This window comes from Schistocerca americana, chromosome 8, assembly GCF_021461395.2.
Source record: "Schistocerca americana isolate TAMUIC-IGC-003095 chromosome 8, iqSchAmer2.1, whole genome shotgun sequence".
Lineage (NCBI taxonomy): Eukaryota > Metazoa > Arthropoda > Insecta > Orthoptera > Acrididae > Schistocerca > Schistocerca americana.
In genome coordinates this window covers 372261297-372286902 of record NC_060126.1, presented here as the reverse complement: position 1 = coordinate 372286902, position 25606 = coordinate 372261297, and the positions used below count along the sequence as shown (strand labels likewise).

The window sequence follows — 25606 nt, the reverse complement described above, 5'->3', positions numbered from 1 at the left end:
GGTCCTCCCGGAAATGGTGCATTCGGTTTAAAAATGGCCGAACCAACGTTCATGATGAAAAGGAGAGTGGACGCCCGAGCATTGTGACTGACGATCTTGTCGCTAAAGTTGATGAAACTATTCGCGAAAACTGTCGCTTTACAATAACGGAGCTTTCGCTTAATTTTCCACAAGTTTCACGGAGTTTGTTGTTTGATATTGTTACTCAAAAGCTAGGCTACCACAAATTTTGTGTACGATGGGTGCCCAAAATGCTTACAGAGCACCATAAAGAACAGTGAATAGGGACAACGTTGACATTTCTGGAGGCCGACCACAAACATGGTGATTCATTACTGGATCGAATCGTAACCGGTGACGGGACTTGGGTAAAACACGTCAATTGTAAGACAAAATTGCAGTCCATGGAGTAGGGGCACACAAGGTGTCCTCCCTCCCCCCCCCAAAAAAAAAAACAAGAATATGTTTCCAAAAATTGTCAGCAAGGAAGTTGATGGCGACAGTGTTTTGGGATAGGCAAGGTGTGCTTCTTATTGATTTTCTCGAACGTGGAGCAACCGTAAATTCTACCTGGTACTGTCAAACTTCGCACAGCCTTAGAAAAGCAGTGCAAAACAAACGCCGAGGAAACCTGACGTCCAAAATTTTAAGTTGACGTCCAAAATTTTGTTTTTGCACGACAATGCCCGACCTCACACGACAAAACCGCACTTAAGAACTCCTTAATTTATTCAAATCGGAAATTTTCCCTCATCCGCCCTACAGCCCCGATCTTGTACCAAGCGGCTTCCACTTGTTTCACAAGATGAAGAACTGACTTGCAACGCAGCGCTTTGATGACGATGCGGAACTCCAGGCAGGCGTGACTCACTGGCTGAAGTCTCAGGCGGCAGAATTTTACGACGAAGGTCTTTCAAAGCTTGTCCACCGCTATGATAAGTGCCTCAATGTGTTTGGTGACTATTTAGAAAAGTAGTATGTCAGTCACTCTTTCAGATGTATACAGGGTGTTTCAAAAAGGTATGGCCAAACTTTCAGGAAACATTCCTCACATACAAAGAAAGAAAATATGTTATGTGGACATGTGTCCGGAAACGCTTACTCTCCATGTTAGAGCTCATTTTATTACTTCTCTTCAAATCACATTAATCATGGAATGGAAACACACAGCAACACAACGTACCAGCGTGACTTCAAACACTTTGTTACAGGAAATGTTCAAAATGTCCTCCGTTAGCGAGGATACATGCATCCACCCTCCGTCGCATGGAATCCCTGATGCGCTGATGCAGCCCTGGAGAATGGCGTATTGTATCACAGCCGTCCACAATACGAGCACGAAGAGTCTCTACATTTGGTACCGGGGTTGCGTAGACAAGAGCTTTCAAATGCCCTCATAAATGAAAGTCAAGAGGGTTGAGGTCAGGAGAGCATGGAGGCCATGGAATTGGTCCGCCTCTACCAATCCATCGGTCACCGAATCTGTTGTTGAGAAGCGTACGAACACTTCGACTGAAATGTGCAGGAGCTCCATCGTGCATGAACCCATGTTGTGTCGTACCTGTAAAGGCACATGTTCTAGCAGCACAGGTAGAGTATCCCGTATGAAATCATGATAACATGCTCCATTGAGCGAAGGTGGAAGTGCATGGGGCCCAATCAAGACATCACCAACATTGCCTGCTCAAATGTTATGGGGCCCAATCAAGACATCACCAACAACGTCTGCCCAAACGTTCACAGAAAATCTGTGCTGATGACGTGATTGCACAATTGCGTGCGGATTCTCGTCAGCCCACACATGTTGATTGTGAAAATTTACAATTTGAACACGTTGGAACGAAGCCTCATCCGTAAAGAGAACATTTGCACTGAAATGAGGATTGACACATTGTTGGATGAACCATTCACAGAAGTGTACCCGTGTAGGCCAATCAGCTGCTGACAGTGCCTGCACACGCTGTACATGGTACGGAAAAAACTGGTTCTCCCGTAGCACTCTCCGTACAGTGACGTGGTCAACGTTACCTTGTACAGCAGCAACTTCTCTGACGCTGACATTAGGGTTATCGTCAACTGCACGAAGAATTGCCTCGTCCATTGCAGGTGTCCTTGTCGTTCTAGGTCTTCCCCAGTCGCGAGTCATAGGCTGGAATGTTCCGTGCTCCCTAAGACGCCGATCAATTGCTTCGAACGTCTTCCTGTCGGGACACCATCGTTCTGGAAATCTGTCTCGATACAAACGTACCGCGCCACGGCTATTGCCCCGTGCTGATCCATACATCAAATGGGCATCTGCCAACTCCGCATTTGTAAACATTGCGCCGGCCACGGTGATCTAGCGGTTCTATGCGCTCAGTCCGGAACCGCGCGACTGCTACGGTCGCAGGTTCGAATCCTGCCTCGGGCATGGATGTGTGTGATGTCCTTAGGTTAGTTAGGTTTAAGTAGTTCTAAGTTCTAGGGGACTGGTGACCATAGTGTTAAGTCCCATAGTGCTCAGAGCCATTTGAACCATTTTTTTGTAAACATTGCACTGACTGCAAAACCACGTTCGTGATGAACACTAACCTTTTGATGCTACGTACTGATGTGCTTGATGATAGTACTGTAGAGCAATGAGTCGCATGTCAGCACAAGCACCGAAGTCAACATTACCTTCCTTCAATTGGGTCAACTGGCGGTGAATCGAGGAAGTACAGTACATACTAACGAAACTAAAATGGGCTCTAACATGGAAATTAAGCGTTTCCGGACACATGTTGAAAGGTGGCTACACTGTGCCACTGCGCCAGAGATTGCGCCAAAGAGTACTATTAAGCCGCCTCCACAGTGATTGTAGAGAGTTCGTAGAAGTGTGTGCTAGTAGAGAGCTCGTGGAGGACAGTGCTTGTCGAGAGATCGTAGAGGACAGTATGTGTTAAGAGTTCGTACCGAGATGTGCTAGTGGGCACTGCTTGTCGTGAAGTCGGAGTAAGATGTAATAGTGGAGAGTGTTGTTCCATGTTTTATGCAGTTATTTGATGGGAGAGATAGCAGATGTTATTGTAATGAGTGCATTTCGTCAATATATATGAAGGTAAAAATTACAATGTTCTTTTATTAATTGTGTGTCTGAAATAATGCGTCACTACAGGTTCAGTCAACAAAGCATCTGGCTTGTGTTCTTGTATTAGAGTGAATTCTGTTTTCTTGCGTAATTATAGTTTTTCTAAATTTCTTTTGTCACGTCAGCATAGTGGATATTTAAAAAATTCTTGTCTTGTTGGAAAAGAACCGTGCCAGATGTGGACGTTGAGTCACACTCCCACATACAGAACAGTTACATTTGTGCTTGGATTTTGTAGGTTTTATAGTTGCTGGGGACTTAATTAATTAACTGTGTTTACGAAAATTTTCTTACATTGTTCTTTGCAGTCAGATAGCGTAATAATACTAGTCAGGGCCAACCGATTACGAGACAGCGTAATCAGACTTACAGCTACTAAAAACTAAAAACATTTTCAATCATATATTTAATTAAGCCCCCATGCAATGTCCACATAACATCTTTTCTTTATTTGTGTGTGAGGAATGTTTCCTGAAAGTTTGGCCGTACCTTTTTGTAACACCCTGTATAGTAAAATGTATTTCTTGTACTTAGTTTTTTTTTATAATGCCAAAACGTTCGCTACTTTCTGACTAGCCCTCGTACGTGCACTGAAAATGCAACCAAAGCACAGTACAGAAGAAGGAAGTAAAATTAAGTAAAAAAAAATACGGGTAGAGCTGTAACACACACGTACACGCACACACACGCACACGCACACACACACACACACACACACACACACACACACACACACACACACAAAACTGGCTCGCCAAGTGCATGGCGGTGCGAGACGTACCTGCGCCAACCCTGTCCTTCTTCTGCGTGTAGCCGCGGCCCAGTTTGTTGAGCGAACTGTTGGTGAGGTGGCGGAAGGGGTTGTCGAGATCGCTGAGCGAGAACTTGTCGGTGCCGAAGCGGGCGAGGCCCTCGCGGTACAGGTAGACAGTGAGCGGATGGTACGACGGGATGCATACGTACAGTCGCAGGTCGAACTTGTAGCCGCCGATCAGCAGCGGGTTCTCGATGTACTGCTGCACCACCGCGTTCGAGTCGTACGTCAGCTCGCTCACTTTCTGGAGGCAGTGCCAGAGGCCAAACACCCGTTTACTTCCTCTTCTGTAATCAACTCCAGCACAAAATATTAGTCACCCGCTTAAACAGCAAAGTAGTCGCTTTGGAACACTGTACATTGTGTAGAAGGACGAGAGGCTAATGGGACCCACCAACAATGATGCAAGTCATGCCAGTATCGCCACAGCGCGGAAGCGCTGTTACAAATGTTCAAGGGCTATTCGGAAAGTGAGGAACGATCGGTCACGAAATGGAAACCACTGTGAAAATCCGACGAGGCTTTTCACAGACGGTTTGGGCAGTGTCTCTAGTATGTCCGTCGACCGCATCAAGACGCTCTTTTCAGTCGTGACCGTACTGTAAGCGAGTAAAGGTGCCTAAAACAACAATGTCTCCCGCCAAGTAGGAGGGCCCGCTGAACGGCTTCGCCGTAATGAATGCAACCCACCTAACTCAACTGACACGCACTTCCTTCTACATGGCAATTCTCAGCCGCACTCTGCAGGGGCAGTGAAGATGCTCCTGCAGCCTTTTCGATGGGAAGTGTTCCATCACCCACAACACAGCCCTAATTGGCTCGTCCTGAGTATCATCTCTGTTCACATGAAACGCTGGATGCGAAGACAACACTTGGGCGCAGGCTACGCATTATAGACTAGTGTATAGAATTTTCAGAAAGCACAGGCGGCTGCCTTCTATGACGATGGTGTTGGATATTTGGTTTGGAGCGGCGACTATGTAGAGAAGTATCTGGAAGATCTGGTTTCCATTTCGCGACCGATCGTTCCTGACTTTCTGAACAACCCTTGTATCTGAAAAGACCTCTCGCAGAATCGCGGTTTGTGGTGGTTTCGGTGCTCGGTTCGTATTTGAACTAGGCACATGGGGTAAATAGTTTTTGGTTTATCCCGGACCAGCAGCCATTTGAATAGTCATTCGAACATTTGTCTTACTGTTGCTGTGTTACACTACATTAATCAAGATTTGAACGACGAACGGGAGCTGGCGTTATGGCAAATTACGCGAATCGATTAATTGCTTTTGCAAATATCTAAATTGGGCTGCAATTAATCCTCAGGTACAGGCACCATTCGTATATGCACCGTTCTGATTTTACGTGCAAAAACACGAAAAAGTTTTTCTTGAAGGTTTTTGAAGCAAGCCACTTCTGTACTTCAAACTCATACGAATCGTTCAAACTTCGCGCGAAGGTAGGTAAATGGATAATGCCAAACGGAATTTTTTTGTCCAATAATCTTTATCCGTTGTAAGTAGGCTGTTCAGGTTTTTATGTTGGTAACACCACGTAGCGCTCAGTTTTGCTCAGCTGTTTGAAAATCAAATAACGTAGAAGTTTACCAGCGCAGTCATTCATAATTTTTCTAAGGGGACGTTTCACCGTTTTCCAGATACAATGGTTTAAAAGTCGACCTAAATGTAGCACGTAAAATTCATTCTCACGAGAACTGAATGCGCGAAAACGGTTTAAAGTGAATCAGATAAATACAAAAAGCATACTTACGATAAAATTGAAGATTCGCTTTCAAGAAAGTAGCTTCGTTTGGATTTTAAGTGTATAAAACATATTTTTGTAAGCTATTTTACGCGCGAAATGTTCCTAACTTGTGCTAATCTGTTTAAGAAGATAAACAAATTCATGTAATTAATGGTCGTCTTGTTGCTTTGTGAAACTGTATCCATTGCCCCGATATAAACAATACGAATTGAAAGACAATAAGAAAACCTGTACCATATCAGTCGTAACCCAAGTCAAGAAAAATCTACGTCGGTTGTCAAGTTATGGCCGTCTAATGTCAAAATTATGGCAGAGTAAAAGTTGGGATGCAGAATGAAAAATGCTATCACAGTACAAAAAAGCCGAATACATCCTGCGCAGAGTTAGATGTAAAAGAAGAGGACTAGCTTTTCGACTTATCTGGCAGCTTGAAAGACATTTAAATCAAAACATTCTGACATATTTACGCTTTTTTACGAGTTTGCCCTGCTTTCCCAGCCTAGTGAGCTCTCTTAGCTGCAAGGTGTTGACACACCTGCATGTTGCAATTTATGGGTTACAGTCCCTGACCCTCTGTTCAAAATGCAGATGATTCGTCGGCCATAGTAAACACTATTTAACATTATATGACTGAAAAGCATATATGCAATAGCTAAAAATGTTTTTCTAGGGGGATAAAATATTTCTGGGTGTGTAGGGGGAATGATTTTTCTCCGAGGGGACCAGTTGATCCCAAACCCACACCCTGTCAGTTGTATGGTGATAGGTGTTGGTTGGTTGGTTTGGAGAGGAAAGGGACTAAACGACAAGGTCATCAGTCTCTTTCTCCTCATTTAAACAAGTATCGGTTTAAAACTATTCCCCAACCAAACCTCATCATCTGAAATCTGGGGAAGGAAAATAGGCGTAAAACTAACTAGGAACCACAGTGAAGGAGAAAACGAAAGAAGCAAGCGAAAAGTGAAAACGTGAACTAAAAGAGAGAAAGCGGTAGAAGGTGTTAGAACAGATAGCAGATGGCCTGGGCTGGCTGATCACAAGGATAAAAAAGGATGAGCCAGCCACTCTGCAACACGCTAAAATCTATAACTTGAAAACACAAGGAAACAGAAACAAAGATGGTAAAAGGACGAGACGAAGTCGAACAGACAGCACTAGAGAGAGAGAGGAAAAGTTTTAAGTTAGGTTGGATGAAGTCCTGGGAGAGAAGGCCACACGCCCACCCTTAGACTGAGTGAGAACTCCTCCCCCCTCCCACGGCGAAGAAAACGTAATACTAGATAAGCCGTTGAGGTAATGTCGCCTAACATCGTAACTAGTGTGTCCGAAAGGTTAAAAGACAGCCTCAGGGCGGCTAGATTTGGAGAGTCCAACAAAATGTGGACTACCGTCAACCGAGAGCCGACAGCAATACTGGGGTAAGTCCTCACGATAGAGGAGGTCACTGTGTCAGCCAAGTATGGTCGATGCAGAGCCGGCAAAAGACAACGGAGTCCCTGTGGGTATCTCGCATGGATGACCTCTGCACATTCGTCATCTCCCTTACAGCACTTAATTTATTTGGCGTACTTAGGGTGTGCCATTCGATATTCCAGGTCCCAAAAACTCTGTGGCGTAAGACCCATCGGAGATCAGTCTCCGGCGTGCCGATCTTCAGAATCGGTTTACTGGTAGCCTGTTGGGCCAGCCTGTCAGCTTGTGTATTTCCCGGGATTCCGACATGTCCTGTGGTCCAGATGAAGGCCACTAAATATCTACGGTTTTCGAGGACATAAATAGACTCCTGGATAGTCATTACCAGAGGATATCGAGGGAAGCAGCGGTCGAAAGCCCGAGGGAGGACTCGAACCTCCGACGGGGGCACATTTTGGCGATTAATCTTTCAAGACAAGGTTACTTCCAGACAAGGCTGCTTCGTAGCTGTAGTTAAGAGACATCAGCACTCATAGTCTTACTGTAAGAGGAGAGAACCATTATGTCAGTTTCTCGGGGGGGAAGAAGCAGGCAAATAAGTGGTGACCCGCCCGGCCACAGAAGAGCAAAGCAAACATAATTATGATGCAGTCTTTCCCATCAGCAAACAGGAGGCAAGGAAAAACAAAAAGAAGGCGGCTATTTGCACAGGCTCCGCAGAAAACGTATCCCTGCCAGATATAGCAACCAATGATGATTACTTAAGCGGAAAATTTCGATTTACTCGTTCAATTTTCATGATTTTGCAACAGGAGAATATTGTTTTTATGTTTATCCTGAATGCACTGCGCATGCCCGATGTACACAGCGAACGCTTGGCTCAGTCCAGGTCTCACAGGAAATAAATATGCCAATGACAGGATAACCACGAAAATTTTTTAACTTTGTTCTGTGTTGTCGAGAGCTTGCATGTATTTAAAGGCGCAGTTAGGAATTATTAAACTGGCCTGAAGTAGTAACTCTCTCCCCGCTGGAGACAGTCAATGGAATACGTAAGACCTGTTGTACCACGTGCTGTGACGTACACCTTAAGGCCCGCGGACACATCGTCATTGAAGTAACGTTAATCCTGTTTCACTTCATCACTTATGCTTAATGTAAGGACACTGAAAAGCTGTACTCTGATCAGCCAGCATATTATGACCATCGACATACTTTCGATGTAAACCCGCCCAGGCGATAACAGAAACATCTGGTGAATAATGACTGCTAGTCCGACACACGCACGCTTCATGTTGTACGAGTGAGCGTGCTGTCCGTGTGTAAAATGGGGAATGCGCGCGATCTATGCGACTTTGATAGAGGGAAGACTGCAATGGCCTGGAGGCTCGGGACGAGCGTTTCGGAAACTCCACGATATGTCGGGTGTTCGAGGAATGCTGTGGTGAGTGTCTTCAACAAGTGGCGAAAACAAGGCGAAAACACGTGCAGACGTCGTGGGATTGGGTAACCACCCCTCATTAAGGATGTCGGACGTCGTACTATGGCAAAACTGGTAAAACAGGACAGACCGCGAACTGTGGCAGAACTAACATCAGACATTAATGCTGGGCAGAGTGCAAATGCGTCTGAATACACAGTGCACCGAACACCCCCAACGATGGGCCTCCGCACCCGACGACCCATGTACGTGCCAATGTTAACACCAAGTCTTCGGCAGCTAAGACTGAAATGGGCAACTGACCATCGGCACTGGACGTAGCCGCAGTGGCAGAGCGTTGCATGGTCTGATGAATCTCGACACCTTCTTCATCACGCAAATGGGAGGGCGCGAATCCGTCGTCTTCCAGGGGAACAGCTCCTTGACATTTGTACTGCCGGATGGAAACAAGCTGGCGGCGGCTTCATTATGCTCTGGGTAACATTGACTTGGGCATCCATGGGTCCAGTGGAACTCGTGCAAGGCACCATGACACCCCTTCATAACGATTATGTTTCCCAAAGGAAGTGGCATTTTTCGACAAGAATGTGCCGTATCACAAGACCAGAAGTGTGATGGAGCGGTTCCAGGAACACAGAGGCGAGTTTCAGTTGATGTGGTACACCCCCGCAACTCGGCCGATCCGAACCCATCGAACACATCTGGGATATAATCGAACGTGGCGTCAGAGCACATCGGCCCCCTTTCCGAAATTTACGGGAGTTAGGTGACTTGTGAGTGCAGATGTGGTGCCAACTCCCGCCAGCGACCTACCAAGGCCTCGTTGCTTCCAAGCAACGAGCCCTCGCCGCTGTTATCCGTGCCAAAGGTGGACACACCGGCTACTAGTTAGTTGGTCATAGCGTTCTGGCTGGTAATGTATATATTTTGTGAATCTCCTGGTGGTCAAAGTGAAAACTTCATCATCGTAAGGATTGGCACCGTAAGGACTGGCATCGTAAGGGCATTATAACACTTTCAACCAGTGGATGAGCTGTATGAACTGCCAGTACCTGCTTACAGTGGTACATTTAACTTCAGAATTTCTAGCTTATCTAGTGCACAACAGCTTTACAGTTGTCTCCTGTTCGCTGCAATCTATCTCGAACAATTCCTCTCTTTATTCCGTATCCCCTTCCAATTTCTAGGCTAAAATATGAAGATCTGCAAAACCTGACGAAGTTTTGCCGCCCGGGTGCAGTGAAGCTCTTCAGTCAGCTTCCTCACAATCACGTGATGCGAGTACTATCGCTGAATTATCACAACCAATGATTATTATGGAACTATTGCGTCGGTTTCGATTGACTTAGCTACTTGTTTCGCCATGCAGATTGACGACTGACTGAATTTCGGGAAATTACTTCATTCTGGTAACACACCAGATGCCAATAACGCTACTTGCAAATTCGATACACCAAAGAGGACCATTATTGTACGTACTTATATATTGATGTAATCGCAGGTCAAATATTAAAATCACTTTTTCTCATAAAACTTCCCGGCAGATTAAAACTGTGTGCCGGACTGAGACTCGAACTCGGGACTTTTGCCTTTCGCGGGCAAGTGCTCTACCAACTGAGCTACCCAAGCACGACTCACGCCCCGTCCTCACAGCTTCAATTCTGCCAGTGTCTCGTCTCCTACCTTCCAAGCATTACAGAAGCTCTCCTGTGAAACTTGCAGAACTAGCACTCCTGAAAGAAAGGATATTGCGGAGACATGGCTTAGCCAGAGCCTGGGGGATGTTTCCAAATGACATTTTCACCCTGCAGCGGAGTGTACGCTGATATGAAACTTCCTGGCAGATTAAAACTGGGTGCCGGACCGAGAATCGAACTCGGGACCTCAGGCTGTGGCTAAGCCATTTCTCCGCAATAGCCTTTCTTTCAGGAGTACTAGTTCTGCAAGGTTCGCAGGAGAGCTTCTGTAAAGTTTGGAAGGTAGGAGACGAGATACTGCCAGAAGTAAAGCTGTGAGGACGGGGCGTGAGTTGTGCCTGGGTAGCTCAGTTGGTCGGCCAGAGAGCTGGTTGGCCTCTGTAATAAAAAAACTGTGTGAAAGGTTCAACAAACGAACTTTAGCGGATCTCATTTGACGTCCGCAAAGACCGAAGACAACGATCAAAAACGAACAAAATCCAATAAATAAATAAAGTTGGTAGAGCACATGCCCGCGAAAGACAAAGGTCCCGAGTTCGAGTCTCGGTCCGGCACACAGTTTTAATCTGCCAGGAAGTTTCATATCAGCGCACACTCTGCTGCAGGGTGAAAATCTCGTTGGGGGGGACTTTTTCTCATGTTTCGTAACACCTGACTTACCTCTTTTTTTCCTCTTCCCCTTCATTTGTCCTTGAATGGGGACGTAAGAGCGGAAAATATCACGAGGTTTCAAACAGTCACTTCTTCTCATCTTGAATAGTGAGCTGATTACACAAATCAACTACTTGGAACTGTTTGTGTTTATAGTTTATTACGCACGCAATGGCATTATTCATTGAGGTAGAATAGACTGCATACTGAATCCTCTGTACGAACACTTCAGTCCGTGAGTAAACATCTAAATAAAGGTGATCTGTTGGCAGGCTGACAAGGCAAGGCTAGGAACATGGTCCGTTCCGTACACAGTAATAGGAGCAGTACCGCAGAGAAGACGCAGGTAGTGGCGGAGTGGTTGGTACTCACCCTGAAGAGGAAGATACCGCGGCCCTGGCTCTGCGAGACGGGCTTGCAGATCCAGACGGAGGACTCGCGGTTCCGCCTCTGGCGCGTGCACTCTGCCACCAGCTTGGTGTACTCCAGTGGCAGGTTGTATCCCAGTGGGCTGAAACACAGCACTGCACATTACTCGAGTCGCACATTGTCCTGGACTGATAAAAAACAAGGAAATTAAGGCGTGTTCTAGAAAACCACATCTGTATGGGGCACTGGTAAGGAGCTGTAAAAGGAACGATGAAACTGCTCGTGCTGTAGATGGTGTTGAAACCAGGTGCACAGCATGAATATGCTTAATCCACAATAACAACACCGCTAGACATTTTATTGCAGCACTATGAAACGACGTTCAACAAACGCCCAGTTAGCATGAAGTATACAACATGCTTCGATATGTAAATGAGTAGCATCTCAGTGCAACCTCGCATAGCAGGCAGGAGGAACAATTACACGCCATATACAAGGAAATATTACAGTGTAGTCTTCTCATTCATTTCTCTATGCTGAGGCTGGTGAACTGCCACTTACCATCCGGCGGCAAATCAACGTGGCGCGTCAGGAGTGTAAGTTACCCGCTACTCCCAGTTCACCAGCATACCGTACCGTTGCTTGTCCAGCTATGAAACGTCTGTTTACCAATTGTCCACAGGCAACGGGACCGTTTCGGACCCGTGCGAAGCGTGTGCTGGAGTCTCTTGGTGTGGATCACGTGGTACACCAAATCCAGTGTTTGAACCGCCTGTCGCCCTGGTTACTGCTGAGGCGCAGAGTAGTTTCACATTTAGTGCAGTACAGGAGAGGTTGGACAAATGAATATGGCTTTTACGACATTCTAACTGAGCACCACAACTTTGTAGTTGTATTCACGGATGGGTCTAAACTGGAGGACTCCGTTGGCAGATCTATTGTTTTCCCTAATCGTGTCCTCAAGGTCCGATTGCCTCACAACTGTCTCCGACGCGGAACTACACGCGATCTTGAGGGCACTGGAACAGATGCGAGGTGTTTCGAGTGCTAAATTCCTTGTCTCTTCCGAGTCCCTGAGTGCCCTTCACTCTCTACAACGCTTGTACCCAGCAGATAAAGTAGTCCAGTATATCCAAGACGCGCACCTCCAGTAAGGAAGGCTGGGGAAGGTGTCTTTCTCCGGGGTGCCAGGATGCATGGGAATTGGGAGGAAAGAAAGGGCTGTCTTGTACTCTCTACAGCGCTTGTACCCAGAAGATAAAATAGACCAGAATATCAAGGACACCGTTCTTCGACTGCAAAGGTCGGGGAAGGTCGTGTCTTTCTGCTAGGTGCTAAGGCACATGGGTACTGTGGAGAACGAAAGGGCGGATATAGCAGCCAAGGAGGCGTGTCGCGAACCTCAATTAGTTCAGTGTGCCATCCACATGCATGCTATCAGCTTGCTGTTGAGGTACAGAGTCATACGTCGATGGGAAGACGAGTGGCTGGAAATGACAGACAATCAGCGGCGTCTGGTAAAGCCAACGACGCGGCAGTGGCACACCTCTTTCCAGCCATGCAGGCGGGATGAGGTTCTTCTCACTCATCTTCGTATAGGACGCAGCACTTTGACACATGGCGTCTTCCTCTGGCGACAGGACCCTTAGATATGTAGTGATTGTGGAGTACAGATCACTGTGCGCCACATTTTACTAGACTCGGTTTTATTTTCAGACCAGAGGGTAGCAGTAGATTTGCCAACAGATCTGCCCTCAGTTTTAAGTTACATTTAAACGAATGTGATCCAAGTTTTAAGGATTTGTGGTGTGTCCAACTTGTTTCCTAAAATTTTAGGGAGATTTTAACAGGACGACTACCTTTTGTAAGAGGTCACCGAGTCACATTTCTATGAGCTGTTCTTTTAGCTCATCTGTCACTTTACTTGTATTTTATCTATGCTATGGCACCTTCCACCCTTTCTCAGTTGTCTTAATGTGTATGAGTGGTTGTGTGGGTCAACTCGAGTGATGTAGGCGTTAGTGAGTGTCATTTTGGAGATTTAACCCTTACTGTGTCACAACTTATTCAGGCATTTTAGCCACACTCGTTTCTTTTAATGTTTGCAAGGGCGCTGATAACCTCGCCGCTGAGCGCTAGTAATCACCACACACACACGCACACACACACACACACACACACACACACACAGATACGGGGCAGCACAGAGAAACGCACAGACTATGGTGCGTTCAACGACATTGCTGGACGCAGGATTCGCAACACATAGTTTTTTGAGACGAATTCCTCTTAAGCTGTATCCGAGCGGGGAGGGTCCAAGGAGAACGATTAGTGCCAAATTGCATTCATCATTGTCACATTGAGCCAGCACCTGGTGTGATTGCATGTGGTGTCTTGGATACACAAAAAGGATATTCTCTGGTTTACATAACCGATAGTTTGAATAACAGCCGTTCTATTTCTGACGTGTTACGGCTTGTGGCTATGCATGCCTACGAGGTCTCCGTGAAGCTACGTTCCTACAAGATAAGGCAAGTCCGCATGTTGCTCATGCTGTCCTGATCTCGTTGCGGAGGCTGTTCGACTGTTTCCCTGGCCAGCACATTCTCCAGACCTTCACTCACAGAGAACACCTGGTCGTGGGTTGCCGAGAGCCTGGCTCGCCACCAGCCACTGCGACTGAAGAACTCTAGCACAATGCTGAAGCCTGGAATAACGAACCCATATCTGCTATCCAAGCTCTGTTCAACTAGATGCGCAGCCGGTTGGAGCTGTTGCTGGTGTCTGAGATAGCAGCGCTGTGTACCAAATCACCCACAAATTTAATCCCGTATGCGTCCTGCTATCCTGTACATGCACAGTAACTAACATTTCGTTTTGAAAAGTTAAAACATCATCCACAGTAGAGTGTAACATTTTTATTAATAGGGCGATTAGCCGAATATTCGTTTATGTCATTTTCAAGCATCTAAAATAAAAATCTGTCAAAGTGGAAAACAGTGTTGCGTAAGTACATAATTTGTAAATATTACACGACGTTTAAAATCTTGAACATGGCTGGAGACAGCAACTGTAGAGCGCAATCTTCGTGAGAAAGAATCAGCCAAAACCGTTGCAATAGTAAAACGCTAAGCATTTATCCTTTCGTATTATCATACAAGCAACCATTTTTTGTCCGTATTTCTAGTCAATTCGTTGCGATTCTTTCCCTGACCCATGCATACATGTACACCCACTCGCGTCCTAAACTTTCCTCAAGAGACATTGCAGTATGTCAGTTCACTAGGTGGAGTTGTGAAGCACTTTACAGTCACAATTAGTACAATACGTTGTGATTTTATTCTTATGGAGGTGAATTTTATCCTTGTTTGTGCCCTATGAGTACACTGTTGACGTACCTTCACAACATTATGTAACTAGTAGGAGCAAAAATTCTTCGTAAGTCAGTGATTTGTTGTCACTTTTACTTTATGGCTGAATTTTAACATGTATATAATGTTAACCATTTTAGGTGTCAATCACTGGTTCTTTTAACGAAGACGTCGATACCTATGTCAAGTGGTTTCAATAAGCCTTTTTACTATTGCAACTAATTTGGCTGTTTTTTACGTTTTCCTCGCGAAGATACAAGATGTTATAACAATCGCGTTACAGACATGGACGAGCCGTTTCCTCTACTTACACATGAATATGAATTATCACATTTGCCGTGGAATATAAATCAAATTACTACTCCACTATGAAGCTACATTTGATATAATCCTTATACAAAATAATATTGTATGTAGACAAAGACTAATTCCTTATATTACGCAACACTGCCATATTACGGACACATTTCCAATGAAATCTCAAGGAAATTTCATACCGGTGGAGTGCAGCTAGGCGTTCTTGCACATAATGAACTAGGCAGTATCTTGCACCACAGGACGCATGAGAAAGAAACAATAAAACAGTGCGGCATTTAAAAATTAATTGCGATAATTGTAACAGATATCATGTAGAAAAGACAGATAGGAACTTCGGGATAAAGTTGGGAGACAATCTGAACACTAGTACCATTAAGAAATCTTCATTTAACAACCACTTACGTTTCAATAAACACACTGTTAATGGCATTAACGCTTTGGAAGTCCTACATATACGAGGTGCATTCAAGTTCTAAGGCATCCGATTTTTTTCTCCGGACTGGAAAGAGATAGAAACATGTGCATTGTTTTAAAATGAGGCCGCGTTCATTGTCAATACGTCCCAGAGATGGCAGCACCGTACGGCAGATGGAATTTTACCGCCAGCGGCGAGAATGAGAACTGTTTCAAATACTTCAAATGGCGACGTTTTCCTTACTTGAACAGCATGCAATCATTCGTTTTCTGAATTTGCGTGGTGTGAAACCAATTGAAATTCATCGACAGTTGAAGGAGACATGTGGTGATGGAGTTATGGATGTATCGAAAGTGCGTTCGTGGGTGTGACAGTTTAATGAAGGCAGAACATCGTGTGACAACAAACCGAAACAACCTCGGGCTCGCACAAGCCGGTCTGACGACATGATCGAGAAAGTGGAGAGAATTGTTTTGGGGTATCGCCGAATGACTGTTGAACAGATCGCCTCCAGAGTTGGCATTTCTGTGGGTTCTATGCACACAATCCTGCATGACGACCTGAAAATGCGAAAAGTGTCATCCAGGTGGGTGCCGCGAATGCTGACGGATGACCACATGGCTGCCCGTGTGGCATGTTGCCAAGCAATGTTGACGCACAATGACAGCATGAATGGGACTTTCTTTTCGTCTGTTGTGACAATGGATGAGACGTGGATGTCATTTTTCAATCCAGAAACAAAGCGCCAGTCAGCTCAATGGAAGCACACAGATTCACCGCCAGCAAAAAAATTTCGGGTAACCGCCAGTGCTGAAAAAATGATGGTGTCCATGTTCTGGGACAGCGAGGGCGTAATCCTTACCCATTGCATTCCAAAGGGCACTACAGTAACAGGTGCATCCTACGAAAATGTTTTGAAGAACAAATTCCTTCCTGCACTGCAACAAAAACGTCTGGGAAGGCCTGCGCGTGTGCTGTTTCACCAAGCAACGCACCCGCACATCGAGCTAACGTCACGCAACAGTTTCTTCGTGATAACAACTTTGAAGTGATTCCTCATGCTCCCTACTCACCTGACCTGGCTCCTAGTGACTTTTGGCTTTTTCCAACAATGAAAGACACTCTCCGTGGCCGCACATTCACCAGCTGCTATTGCCTCAGCGATTTTCCAGTGGTCAAAACAGACTCCTAAAGAAGCCTTCGCCGCTGCCATGGAATCGTGGCGTCAGCGTTGTGAAAAATGTGTACGTCTGCAGGGCGATTACGTCGAGAAGTAACGCCAGTTTCATCGATTTCGGGTGAGTAGTTAATTAGAAAAAAAATCGGAGGCCTTAGAACTTGAATGCACCTCGTACTTAATAAAGGTAGGTTGAAGAAGTTAATCCGGAAACAAATATGGCTACAACAACGTCACCACAGCATACAGTATTGAAATATAAGATTGGGTGCGCCCAGGAACAGGTGATTATTGGTCCGGAGCTGTACACATCTTCTAATTTCCGTCAAAGCAATTACTTCCATAAGCAACAGAGCCGAAAGTCGTGTTAGGGAAAATTCAAAGTAATCCTGTACTCAACGAATGAGAGTAGGTAGGCATATGCTGGGAACCTGCATCGCCGTTCTAGGCAAGATACTAGTGGAGGTGGATTGCCGTTACCTTCCTCCGACCTGTAATGATGTATCAAATGTGCATCCCTTCCTTGAGGATGACTGTGATGAGTGCTTATACTGTACGGTGTCTTATAAGAAATAGTAATGGAAAAACTAAGAAGCCGAAGAAGCTGACGCCGATAAAGGTAATATTGAAAAAAAAAAAAGAAAGTATCCTAGTTCTTCAAAGCACGTCTGAGCGGCTGCTCTCGATTCAGAGGTAAGCGTGTTAGAATCCTCGCGGAGAGAAATTTTTACTGGAAGTATTTGGCCGGTAAAGGAATACCAGGTAGTGAGACCAAATTTCCGACGTCGTTTATGTTATTATCGGTAAAGGGAAGGGGGACGGTGAAACCCGGTGCCGACTCCTCTCGAACAGCACCACGGGGGCCGCCGAGCTTAACAACCGTATCCGACGGACGGATCACCGTCAACAGACTCACATGTCATCACTTCATGACACACTGCGGAGAGATATGGAATTTAATCCAGGATATGGCTATCAGGAACTTGACGTCAGGAATTTGACGTCGGAAATTTGGTTGAATTCTTGAAAATGTGTAGCACTCTTATTGCTGCTTGAATCACTGAACTCTTTTAAAGTCCATAAGCAGATTTTTTCTGTTGTTTGTAGAAACGCTGTGAGGAAGTGGCCAGTAGGGAAGGGGTTCGGTGGGAGAAGTTTGGTCGTGAGCTAAGGTGTGATCATTACAATGCTGACGAAGTTATGAAAGATAGGTCTGTATGTCGTTCGCAGGCGCTCCGTTAGATACCAATGATGATTTTGAAGTTGCACATTGAAATATTAAAGATCAGGATGTGCAATTTGTAGTGCATAGTACAGGAAGTTCCCATCCCTACAAACGTAGCTGTAATGTTTGGCGGACAGAAAGAAAGGCCAGTTCGGTTGTAACAAATGGAGTGTCGCGATTCTGTCAGGTGCCGCCCTGGTGATGAGAGCCGGTTTCTTTCGGTCCAGTTCCAAAAGATGTTTTGGTCCTGACTCAAGATTTGATATTCGATGGTATCAGGAGTTCGACAATGGTTCCAGAGCGGGTTCTGTGCAAGTTCAGTTTCTTACGCGTACGCATGTGCCCGCTTCGTACCACGTTGCCCGAATGAAGGTGGGTATCATCCGACGGAAGACGTTGCATCATATTCTTGGCAAACTGTGCTGTAGAAACTTGGTTGCTAAAGAGTACGGCGCGAGAGGGCTAAGTAATGTATTTTATATGAATGACCCGGAGCTGCAGAGTACTCCCTCGCCACTTGGTTCAGGTCTTGGAGGTAGATGGCAACGCATTATGGTACAACTTTAGTAGCGACGTCTGGAGACAGTGGTGAATCGATTTCCTGGTGGGAGGAAGCGTAGAGGTACCTCGGTAATGATAATAATAATGAGCGTATGGCATTGGTGGCCGGGAGACCCCTCGCGGGGCTGTTCGGCCGCCGCTCCACAAGTTCTTTAACGCCACTACGGCGACTTGCGAGTGAATGAGGCTGAAATGATGATGAAAGACACACAGCACCCACTCATCTCGAGGCAGAGAATATCCCTGACCGCGTCGGGAATCGAACCCAGGACCCGTGCGCGAGAAGCAAGAAGACTACCGCAAGACCACGAGCCGCGGACGGTACCTCGGTTATAATTTCGTTAGTGTTACTGGCGATTTTGTACGCCCTTTTGAGAAGGACTACCGTGCAATGGACTACTGAAATTTTAAGCTTAATTTATCCTAGTTTGTTGGGTATGGCGGCAACTTTAAAAGATACATTGAATATATTCTCTTGACAGACTTACCAAGATGTTGACTACAGGACTTGCTATGCGATCACGTTACGCATGGGCAGAACTGCTGCTATATACTGCAGTCGCATAGGAATGTATTGGTTGATGAAAGGACTTTTTGAGTTGGTCGAGGTACCTCATGTTTTGCCTACGTAAGATGGCTTGATATTTTGCATCTTAACGCGCCAGTTGATCCTTCTCATACTGTTTAAGCAGGCAGTAAAGAACATTCCCAGTGGTTTCCGGATGTTCACCCTGGCAATAAAGGGTGTTGTAGATGGTGGAGATGCCGACCTACATCCACATCTAAATCATACCCCGCAAGCCACGTAACGGTGTGTGCTGGATGATACCACTAACGAATCCCCCCTCACTCCATGTTCTATTCGCGAATGGCGCGTGGGAAGAATGATTGTCGGTAAGCCTCTGTATTAGCTCTACTTTCTCTAATTTTGTCGTTGTGGTCATTTCGTGAGAGGTGTGTGCGCAGAACTAAAATGTTGTTCGACTCTTCCCGGAAAGTATTGCCTCGAAATACAGTAGCAAATCTCTTCGTGATACACAAACTTTCTCTTGTAGCATCTGCCACTTTTTCGCCGACCAAACGATGCTGTGACGAAACGCGCCGCTCTTCGTTTGATATCTTCTTATCTTTTGTATCAGTCCTACCTGGTAACGACAGAGACTGATGAACAATACTCAACAATAGGTCGAGCAAGTGCCTTGTAAGCAATTTCTTTAGTGGATGAATTACATTTCCTCAAGATTCTTGTTATGAATCTCAGTCTGGCATCTGCTTTTCCCACTGTTTGTCTTGTGTGCTCATTCCACTTAATATCGCTCCGGATTATATGTTTCGTGGTAGTTACTGTTTCCAGCAATTTGTCATCAACAGTGTAGTTGTACAGTAGCGAATTTTTTCCTATGTGTGCACATTATATTGCATTTATTTACGTTCAGGGTTAACTGCCCTGCATCATTCATCAATCCTCTGGTCGTAGATCAGTCTGCAAATTGTCACTGTCTTCCGGCGTTGCTACCTTCTTATAGACGACCGCATCATCTGCGAACAGGCTTATAGAGCTTCTGATGCATTCTACTAGTCATTCATACACACTGCGAATAGTAACGGTCCTACCATACTTCTTTGGCTTACTCCCGAAATTACCTCTACAGCTGTCATATTGTTCCGTTAAGAGTTCTGTCTGTAAGGAAGTCTTGAATCCAGTAGCAAATCTGGTCCAATACTCGGAAAGGGCGTATTTTTTTCACTAAACGGCAGTGCGGGACGCTGTCAAATGCCTTCCTGAAGTCAAGGAACACGGTATCAACCTGAGCACCGATGTCTACAGCGCTTAGATCTCATGGAGGAAAAGAGCAGGCTGTTTTTCTCAAGATCTCTTTTTGTCGAATCCTTGTTCATTTTTATAGAGGGGATTTTCGTTCTCCAAAAAGGTCATAATTCTTGAACCTAAAGCATGTTCCATAATTCTACAACAGATTAATGTCAAATATAGATGCATGTAATTGTGTACTCTGTCCTACAGCCCTTCTTGAGAACAGGCATGACCAGCGTTTTTTTTTTCCAGTCGCTAGTACGCTTCGTTGCTCCAGCGGTACATGACAAACTATTGTTAGAAGGAGAACAAGTTCTTTCGTATAATCTCTGTAGAATCTTATAAGTATCTCATCTGGTTCTGATGTCTTTTCACCGGCCCCGGTGGCCGAGCGGTTCTAGGCGCTTCAGTTCGGAACCGCGCGACTGCTACGGTCGCTGGTTCGAATCCTGCCTCGGGCATGGATGTGTGTGATGTCCTTAAGTTAGTTAGGTTTAAGTAGTTCTAAGTTCTAGGGGACTGATGACCTCAGCAGTTAAGTCCCATAGTGCACAGAGTCATTTGAGGCATTTTGATGTCTTTTCACTACCAAGCGATTGTAGTTGTTTTTCTACTGCGAAATTGGTTTTCTCAATATCAGCAATTTCAACGTTCGTACGATGATTGAAAGCAGGGAATGTGTTACGATCTTCCGCAGCGAAACAATTTCGAAGGACTGATTTTAGTATTTTGCCAACGGCCTTGCCGCAATGGCAACACAGGTTTCCGTCAGATCACCGAAGTGCTGTTGGGCTTAGCTAATGGATGATCGTTCGGGTCTGCCGAGTGCTGTTGGTAAGCGGCGTGGACTCAACCCTTGCGAGGCCAACTGAGGAACTACATGCTTAAGAGGTAGCGGCTCCACTCACGAAAACTGACCACGGCCGTGAGAGCGGTGTGCTAACCGCATGCCCCGCCCTCCCCCCTCCCTCCCATATTCACATCCAGTGACTCCTATCTACTGAGGCCGACACGGCGGCCGGTTGGTGCCGTTGGGCCTTCCGAGACCTGTTCGGACGGAGAGAGAGAGAAGAGTTCAATACTTTGGCCTTCGCTCTGTTATCTTCCATTTCGGAGCCTGATGGTCACCGAATGACTGAACAGAAGATTTCAAACCGCTTACTGATTTTACATAAGATAAAAACCTCTTAGGGTTTTTACTCAGATCGGTTGACAAAATTTTACTTTCAGTTCATTGAGTGCTTTTCTTAGTGCTCTCCATATGCTCATTTTGACTTTGTTGAGCTTTTGTTTGTCAGCTAGGTTTCGTCTTCTCTATTTCTGAGATGAAGCTCTCTTTGTTTATATACGAGTTCTATACTACCGTTACAGGTAAAATGGCAGATTTGTGTGTGTCGCAGAATGCACCACTGCACTGTCTGTAGTTAACCACAATCTGCTGGGCGAGCTGTGTGCCTCTGTCATCTTGGAGTATCAAGGTAACTTCTCCTGGGTAGGTTCGGACGAATGTTATGAGACCATATACCTAGGCTGATGACCGATATTGTGTGATGGAGATGTTGTTGCAGAAATTCTATGGCGATCTCGAACAAACTAGCGGATAGAGGGCAGCCCTCTCAAAGTCCTCTTTGAGAATAGGTTGCTTTCGTGAACCTTTAATTTATTTTTAATCTTAAGGGTGTGTCGCTGATGCATGAGGCAGTGAGGTCAGTAAAAGTGGCGTGAAAAACGAGAGCAGACATTGAGTGCAATAGGTAACCATAACCCGTAGGGTCATACGCTCTTTCTAGGTCTAAATATGCGGCAGTTGTGTTCGCCTGCCTAGTCATGTACGAAACCTGTCTAAAAAGTATCCGACCTTTGGCCAGAAAAAAAATTTCGAATACCTGACGGGGTTGGGACCCTAATCCCCTTCAAAGTAGGCCCCTTGTGCTTGCACACACTTAGCCCACCGATCCATCCACTGCCGGAAACACCTCTGGAAGTCTCCTTTTGGAATGGTGTTCAACTCCGTCGCCGTATTCCGCATTACCTATTCTCTACTCTCAAAACAGCGTCTTCAATTTTGGAAACAATCAGAAGTTGTAAGGAGCCGTGTCTGGAGAGTAGGGAGGTTGGCGAACGGCTGTAATTCCACGTTTGGTCAAGAAATTTTGGATCAAATGGGATGAATGTGCGGTTGCCAGATTCCACGTTTGGTCAAGAAATTTTGGATCAAATGGGATGAATGTGCGGTTGCCAGATTTTCGCCGTCCACATGTCTGGTCTTTTGCGCCGAACTGCGTAACGGCGTCGCTGGAGAACACCTTGATAGTAGTCCCTTGTCACTGTTTGTCCTTCCGGTGCGTATTCGTGATGCACAATTCCACGGACATCTAAGAAGACCGTCAGCGACACCTTGATTTTGCTTCGCACCTACCGCACTTTCTTCGCCCTTGGAGACTCGGATGGCTTCCATTGCGACGATTGTCTTTTCGTTTTTGGGCCGTATCCGTACATCCACCATTCATCTCCAGTTATCACAATGTGCAGAAACCCAAGATCAGTGTTGGTGGTGTCCAGAAGGTCTTGTGCAACGTGAAAACGGAGGTCTATTTGTTCCGGCGACAACAACTTGGGCACGAATTTCGCAGCCACTCGGCACATGTTCAAATCATCACGCAAAATTGGATGTGCAGAATCTTTACTCACTCCAACCTCTTGGACAATATCCTGCACAGTCACACGACGATCTGCCATCACCAAATTTTGCACGGTCTCAAAAACAGCTCCACTCCGAGCAGTTTGGGGCCTGTCAGAACGCTGGTCATTCTCTGCTGAAGTGTGGCCATTTTTGAACCGGTTGAACCACTCTCCATCTGTGTTGCACACATCGCATCTCCTGCAAACACCTGCTGAATCTTACGAATTGTTTCGTTCTGAGAATCAGCAAGCTAATTTGATGTAGTATCTGTGCTCAGCACGTTCAGTCATCTTGAGAGAATCGGTAATCCGACGAACACGTTGAGTAGCACCTCACTCAGTGGCCGACAGGCAGCGACTGACACGCTGGAAGGCGGGGACAAAATTCACGCATGCGCATAAAGGTCTCTTCCTTTACTGTGTACAGTAGCGCCGTGCTATCGTCTGTATTTTGCGCCGGAAAATCAGAGGTCGGATATTTTTTAGACAGACTTGGTATATAAGGTCTCCATAATGGGCTAGAAAGTGCATTACTGATCGCCCCTCAATGTCACTGTGTTATCTTCCGTTTCGGAGCCTGATGGTCACTGAGTGACTGAATAGGTGATTTCAAACCGCTTACTGGTTTTAAATAAGATCAAAACCTTTTAGGCTTTTTACTCAGACTGGTTGACAAAAATTTAATTTCAGTTCATTGAGTGCTTCAGACACACGATATAAAAAGTTGCAGTCTGTCGTTGAGAGCGTGCGTCAACAATTTGAACTCAGAGTTCAACAACGCCATCGGCCATACAGTTTTAAAGTCACAGCTTTCGTCGTTCGGTGAATGAGTACAGTGATTGTCTTAGTGAAATCTGCTAGTACAGTCGCGTCCTGAAGCAGTTTTTTTTTTTTTTTTTTTAAATCGTGGCTGTCAAGTCGCTGAAGAGATGCCAATAGCGCATGTACGAGGGTGATTTGATAAGTCTGGTAAACTTCCATGAGAGAATGGAACATTTTTGTTGCACCTTCAAGATTGGTTGTTGTTGTCGTTGTGGTCTTCAGTCCTGAGACTGGTTTGATGCAGCTCTCCATGCTACTCTATCCTGTGCAAGCCTCTTCGTCTCCCAGTACCTACTGCAGCCTACATCCTTCTGAATCTGTTTAGTGTATTCATCTCTTGGTCTCCCTCTACGATTTTTGCCCTCCACGCTGCCCTCCAATACTAAATTGGTGATCCCTTGATGCCTCAGAATATGCCCCTTCTCCTAGTCAAGTTGTGCCACAAATTTCTCTTCTCTCCAATTCTATTCAATTCAAAAGGTTGGTAAGCTTGATTATTCCAAGTATTGTATAAAGAATTACAACAATGCTCAATGCACAAGTCATTGTTGACAGCCGTCTGAATTCGTCAGTACAGAACTAGATGAAGTTTACGCAGTCTCTGCACCATCATTGAAGACCATTTTCCTTTGGAGTAATGATTTTAAACGTAGTCGCACAAGCACCGAAGACGAAGAGCGCACCGGCCGTCCAATTGAGGTCATCACAACGGAAACCACTGACAAAATCCGTGATATGGTAATGCAAGTCGCCGAATGAAAGCTCGTGACATTTCTGAGACTGTAGGCATCCCAACTGAGCGAGTGCATAATTTCTGCACAAAGATTTAGCTAGAAAGAAGTGGTGTGCTAGGCGGATACCGTGACTGGTGACAGTCGACGAAACCGCATCTGGCACAACGTCATTGTTGACAGCCGTCTGAATTCGTCAGTACAGAACTGGTGTGTAATAATGAGTCCAGGTTTCATCAGTCACGAATCGGCGCAAAAAGTGTAGCGAACTGCGATTAAACGCCGTCAGATACGCAAAAAAGTTCATTTTCAACAAGATAACGCACCATCTCACGCATCAGTGATAACAGTGACGGAAGTTCATGAACTGGGCTTCGAATTCATTCGTCAGCCACCCTCTTCACCAGACTTAGCCCCGAATGCCTTCTTGCTGGTCCCTAACTTGAAACTTTGGCTTGCTGGGAAAGAAATTTTCAAGTGAGGAAGTGATAGTAGCAGTCACCGGAGATTTTGCAAAGTTTGACAGAACCTATTTTTTCGATGGGATGAAAAAGCTGGAGAATCGCAGAACGAAGTGTATTTCCCTCAATGAGACTATGCTGAGCAGTAAGGTGAGTTGTTTACGAAACAAGCTTTTTTTTCTTTTTTACCAGACCCGCGGTCAGAGATTTACGTCAGTCTTGTTAGAGCGAAAGTTTAATAGATAAGTTGGCGATTACGCTCGAAAACGAGCTACAAGTCGCTCACGCGACTGTAATGTGGACTGCAGACAGACCGGGAGTTGAGCTCTACCTCCTGTGAACTCCGTAAGACCGAAACTATCCGTTGGGGTATTAACAGTGGCTGAATTCACTTTGCGCCAGCACTAACAACTCGTAAGCTAGCCACGTGACACAGCAGCATGACTGGCTAGCTGGCTACCTTTCCAGTGTTATCTCGTGCAGCTGTTCCGCTCGGTGAAGCTACAGGTGCGCCAACTCACCAATGTGGCAGACAGGAACCTCGCTTGTCGTCGTGTGTTCACCACTTTACCGTGCATGTTACGAGGTTCACTGGAAACATATCGTGTACATATGAAACGTGACTGCCTCGGCAGCAAGGCGGGGGGCGGACCTCGTGCTAACGACGGTAGGCGGACGATCCGCCCCGAGACAGGACAGCCACCGACCGCGGCACGTGCGTGCCTGCACGACATGACGGCCGCTCCAGACCGACTCCTTAATTAAAGAGCGCACTCGG

At 45.8% G+C, this 25606-nt stretch overlaps 1 protein-coding gene across 1 annotated transcript in view; it reads right to left on the bottom strand.

The window, feature by feature from the left end:
* Window positions 1–25606, bottom strand: part of LOC124545859 (probable tubulin polyglutamylase TTLL2) — a 433526-nt gene that overhangs the window by 111117 nt on the left and 296803 nt on the right. Inside the window, exons 5-6 of the mRNA XM_047124817.1 lie at window positions 11256–11394; window positions 3891–4167 (exon numbers count right to left, since the gene is read on the bottom strand). Coding sequence (XP_046980773.1) covers window positions 3891–4167; window positions 11256–11394 — 416 coding nt within the window. The remainder of the gene's footprint in view (window positions 1–3890; window positions 4168–11255; window positions 11395–25606) is intronic.